This window comes from Montipora foliosa, chromosome 1 (assembly GCF_036669935.1).
Source record: "Montipora foliosa isolate CH-2021 chromosome 1, ASM3666993v2, whole genome shotgun sequence".
Taxonomy (NCBI): Eukaryota; Metazoa; Cnidaria; class Anthozoa; order Scleractinia; family Acroporidae; genus Montipora; species Montipora foliosa.
The window spans coordinates 61,234,302-61,239,461 of NC_090869.1; the positions used below are offsets into that span (position 1 = coordinate 61,234,302).

General features: G+C 39.4%; 1 protein-coding gene across 1 annotated transcript; it reads right to left on the reverse strand.

The window, feature by feature from the left end:
• Positions 1–588: 588 nt before the first annotated feature.
• On the reverse strand, positions 589–1,182 carry LOC137972027 (uncharacterized). Its single transcript, XM_068818832.1, has one exon. It carries the CDS (start codon positions 1,180–1,182, stop codon positions 589–591), a length of 594 nt encoding a protein of 197 aa, XP_068674933.1.
• Between the last annotated feature and the right edge of the window lie 3,978 nt (positions 1,183–5,160).

Genomic DNA, 5,160 nt, shown 5'->3' on the forward strand with positions numbered 1-5,160 from the left:
TTTTTAGGTAAACTACGCATATTTAAATGGAGCATAGAAAATCCATTTTTCCTCTTGGCTTTTTGAAAAAGAGTCCCTGATTGTTTGATAGTGTAATATTTTGACTCTGAGTAATTTTCGTGAGAGATACCCTGTAGGTCATCATTTTTTCTGGACTTTCAATTGTATCCTGGAAAAGATCCTTGGAATTTAATAAAGAAGTTGGAGTGTGATGAACCCATGCTCCCGTAGCTCGAATGAATTCTTGGTGATGCAGATCATGAAATGGGAGTTCACGTAAGGCATTAAAGCTTGTAGCCATTTAAGGGTTTAGAACATATTTCTAAATAAAGTATACATGCATGATAAATTAATATTTGTCGCTAGATGCAATAACAACATTGTTATTATTATTACTAATAGCAATTCCGTTCTTACCCGAGTAAAGTAGTCGACCTGACTAATGGGTGCGAGGGTGTTCATCTTGAAATCTTTTAAGATCGTCTTCCGTATCAAACATGACTACTGGTGAATGTTCGTTGTTCCTAATGAAAATTCTTCCATTGAAAGTCCATATAAATTTCCACTTCAAACGCTTTTTTTCTTTATTTACATTACCAAATATTTTTTTTTATACGGCGTGAGGGATTCAGAGATAAAGATGTTAGCGTCAGACTCGAGGTCAAGGTCAGGAAGGTCTCTTGCTTTCTTGTTGGCCAGTTTCCTCCGATTGGAGTAGAAGGTATTTCTCACACTTCGTCGGGTAAATTTCACAATTATTTTTGGTGGAGCAGCAGCATTGTAAGACGGTATAGGGTGCGCAATAGAAATATCTTGTTCGTTAACTGAAACATCAATAGCTTTGCCAACTGATTGAACAATGGATTCGGCTGAACAGTCGCTCGTCGCCTTGATTCCCGATATTTCCAAACAATCCCTTCTAAGGTATTGACCAACTTCCTCAATCTCATAGGAGGTATTTGCTATTCGCTCTTCCATGCTCATAAGATCTTTCTTGATGTTATTTACTTCGGAGTTGGTCTTACTCAAGTCTGTCCTCTGTTGATGAAGTTTTTCATTCAACTGCTTGATTTGTTTCAATAGATCGACAGGAAGGCCAATCAACAGGAAGGCCAAAACAAAGGTAAGTGCTTCCTTGACCAAAAACTGTCTCATCCGTTGTTGCTGTTTCAGACGGCGCATTTTTCTTCTTCTAGCCTTCGAAGCTTCCTTTGCCTTTCTTCAGGCTTCCAAATCAAGTGTTGCGGTGAATATCATGCATATGGCAGTTGTTCGATAGGGCCCCATTTTGTTTTCAACTTTAGATTGCGAGGTTACCCTGCCTAGTTTATTTGAATTTTCGCAGATGTGAACAGTACCATAATTGAATAAAATTAAATGGAGTATAATAGCCTGAAAACGGCTTAAGAGCGACTTGCTGTAAAAGTCACCTACACCTATGCAATATGGAAAAAATCGATTTTCTGAAAATTTGTCAGGAAGAAGGTTTTCACTAACTTGTTTCAAAACTGTAACTTTGAGGTTGTTTGGATTTTTATTTTCTTCTCCAGACGGCCTTAGTATTTTGTCCCTGAAAGAGCAAAACTCGCCTCTAAAATTACACTTTTTGCGAAGGCTAGCAAGCCAAGATATTGTGCGTAGCTGGGAAAGCTAACCCGTATTATTTAAATATAATGTTTGAGTACTTATTTCGTGTTGTCAGATCCACATGTAATATGAACCTAAATTTTTAACAATTTTTGAAAATTATACGCCAAGGCGATGTCTCATCACTTCCAAATTTAGGTCAACTTTGTGGACCAAAAAGTCAATCTGGTACATGGATTTACCTCTCAAAACTACTTTTCTGGATAAAAGTATCACTTCATCTTACTTTTTATCGCAAATCTAGCTTGGGTAAATAAAACGCAAAAATTTGACAGGCTGAGCGTCTTGTAATCAGACACTTGAGCTTATCGCTTGACATTTTGAACTTTCACGCCGCGATTATCATCTCGAACATCGACCCTGAAGTGTTCGCCTGTGGGTCGTTCTCTGGTAAAATAGTTGTTTTCAGCCTCCTGATATCAGTTGCTGTAATTTAAAGACAGTTTCTAACCGCAAACGAGTCTATTTAGAAAAGGCTTGTTTTGAATAATTAATTAAACATTTGGCGGTTGCCGAGCACAGACAAAGTACGCAACAAAATGTCAGTTTATAAATCGTTATCGAGAAAAATGTTTAGGAAAACTAGAAAAATAAATAGTTGATTAAACACTTGGAGTTATTTCTTACCTTAATGTTCGCTATCTTGATGAGGAAGGATATAAACATTGCTGCGGCTTCAGAGCTTTTTCGAAACACTGTCAGCGGTTGCCCGGCTACAAATAAAATTCCCTCGCTACAGAGAGCGTCCTTGTTTATTTATCCTCATTGTTACTTCTTGTTTGGTTGCCTTTTTTTTTTTTGTTTTTTTTTTCTTTTTGTTTTTTGTAATTGATTGTTTTATTACGGTTTTTAATATAAGCTTTATTTCATTTATGCCACTTTCTTTACCCACTCATCTTTGCTTACCGCATATCAACGAGTTCATTGTCTCGGGATAACAGGTGTGTGCACTTGTTGATATGGAATAGGCCATTACCGAGTTGCTGTTTGTCTCAGTTTCGAAGTGAGACTTGGTGCTCAACTATTGACATGGAAATGAATTTGATTTGCATGAGAATAAGCAACTCATTTCCATTTGAATGGTCGAGCACCAGGACTCGCTTTAAAACTGAGGCATGCAGGAACTCGGAACTCCGCTATTTCGCAGAACTGTGCGTGCACGTGCTTTGAATTAACTCTGAGCTGTCTTGTTTTAGCGGGAACAATATTTTCTTGTAAAAAAGCGTTGTATCCTTTGGCCTTTCAAATTAACGTCTGATTTGGATTTTCTTGTACATAACATATATAACCGGAGGATCCTGCGTTTATATTTAAGTTAGAAATTGTAATTTAATGGCTTCGTGTGGTTTTGCCAAGCTTGTCGGAGGATCGTGTGGATCAAGTGCAGACAATCCGGCAAATGTTCAGTGTGTGGTTGTGGGAAGCTGTGCGAAGAGTATCCAGGGTCACCTTCGAAATTTTCGTGTATTCGGAGACTCTGCCTTAGACTGTGAATCGAAGCTCGTGCTTGCTCGAGCAGGTAAGAGAGTACATATCACATGTATTTATCTAGCCAAACGCAAAGTGATTTTGATCTTTGTAAATTTGTGTTATAATCTGCACCCTAAACCTTCAATGCGAGAACCACGTCGGGCAACACCACGCAATAGGTGACTGTGCATGCTGGCTGTTCTGTACCAGCCAATTGTCATGCATTATGCACGATTCAGTGTCACGTACTAGTGTCACGCATAACTTCATACTATGAAGCTGTCCGAAATGATATAATATATGCCATAGTATGTAGCTGAAGACGAGTTTGTCTGTCATAATCAGAAATGTTTGATCTCCAAAACGAGAGGAAAAGGAAGAATTTTGATTGCACTCTGCAAAGTAGGGGATCGGGGAAAGGAGGACCTAAAAGCAAAAGTGTCTACATAATTAAACTTTTCAAGCCTTAAGGTTGCTAACATTTTGTAGATACAGCAGGTCATGGTTCAGTTTGTAGTTTCAGTGTTTCATGTTCATCTTACAGGGGTGTTTGATATCGACAACTCGCATCTTCAACTGACTATTTGTCCAAGACATCGTGACTCTTTCGGTGTTAGATGGCGATCTAATAAAACAAACTGTACTGCTCCGATTTCATGGTGTTCACACCCAACTAAGCCTGTGAGAGGAGAACGCGGTATTACGCTCTCGCAGTCCAGGCAGCTATTCCACTCCTCTGGTGTGTTACTTCCTGTGGCGTCGCGTAAGTTATAAAATATAATTAAAAAAAAAATTAATAATAATAATTATTGTCACGAGCCACATATGAGCGCCAACCCTACTGGGTGCGTCACTAAAGACCCCTGGGGCACGTTTCTCAGAAAACTAAGTAAGTGACCCGGGAAACTTCTTCTTGTGAGGAATTGTTTCGACAAAGAGACAGGTCTGTTGACAAACCAAATTAAGTTTGCTTGTGGGCTGAGTCAGCAGAACGGGAACTTGAAAGAACTTTTTGACATAACGTTCTTGGAAAATCAAATCTGGGTCTTTGAGCAACGTTTCCCTGAGCTTATAGTTAAGGAAGTATGTTTGAAAAGGCTTTCTCGAAGTAAGCCACTCATTTAGTTACAAAATCCTCTCACGGGCTTAAATCGACTGAAAAGACGGCTAGGTTTTTTGTTGGAGGAATTAGGTTCGGCTGTAAAGGTTGTACAGATTCTACCCACCAACTGAAAAAACTCAATCGGAGGTATTTTTATGTGCAGAAATATGCAGGCAATGCCGAGGGAAGCTTGATGGGGAAATTTTGGAAGCACCAGTGCCAACTGAAGAAACGGTAGCATCAGCAGCTTTCGTCACAGCCGGCCCTGGATTGTGTAAGGAATCCCGCGACGGAAATCAACAAACGGCGGCATCAGCAGCTTCCGGATTAAGCGAAAAACCCCAAGAAGGAAATATTAAAGAGGTAAGACTTACTTGCTGTTTATTTCGTGGAGTTTAAAAAGTATTAAAACCATAAGAAGAGGCAAAAGTTCATGACAAAAATTTAACAAAACTAGAAATTTCGTAAACACTATGGACAGGTTAAGTAAAATCACGCTCTTGCAATTTGGAGCAATTTTTAACATACTGTTGCAAAATCCGATACAAACTGTGTACGCTCTCAGTGTATTGCTAAAACGTCAGTATTTTTTTTTTTACATTCACAGAACGTTTCAAATGATATAGACAAGGAAAACCTAGCCGACGCAGTGCTGCAACCTCATCTTCAAGAACCAGACACCTATCAGCCAAGTTCACCGAAATCGGATTCACCAACCAGTAGCAGTACTGACTTATCTGATAACACTCCTTCAGAAAATGATAGCAAAGTACATCGACGAATAAAACTCAACGAATTTCTCCGTTGCTGCAACGCACCTACAATAGGGCCATCCAAAAAGAGATGGGCTGAGACAAGTGTTCGCACCAAAAAGGGTCACAGCAAAAGCAAAGAACCTGGTGGTGGCCGGACTTGAAGTTATAGCACCGGGAGACGCAGGC

Bases quoted from the DNA above. Each gene is read 5' to 3' on its own strand.
- LOC137972027 (XM_068818832.1), bottom strand. From the start codon at position 1,182: ATGCGCCGTCTGAAACAGCAACAACGGATGAGACAGTTTTTGGTCAAG.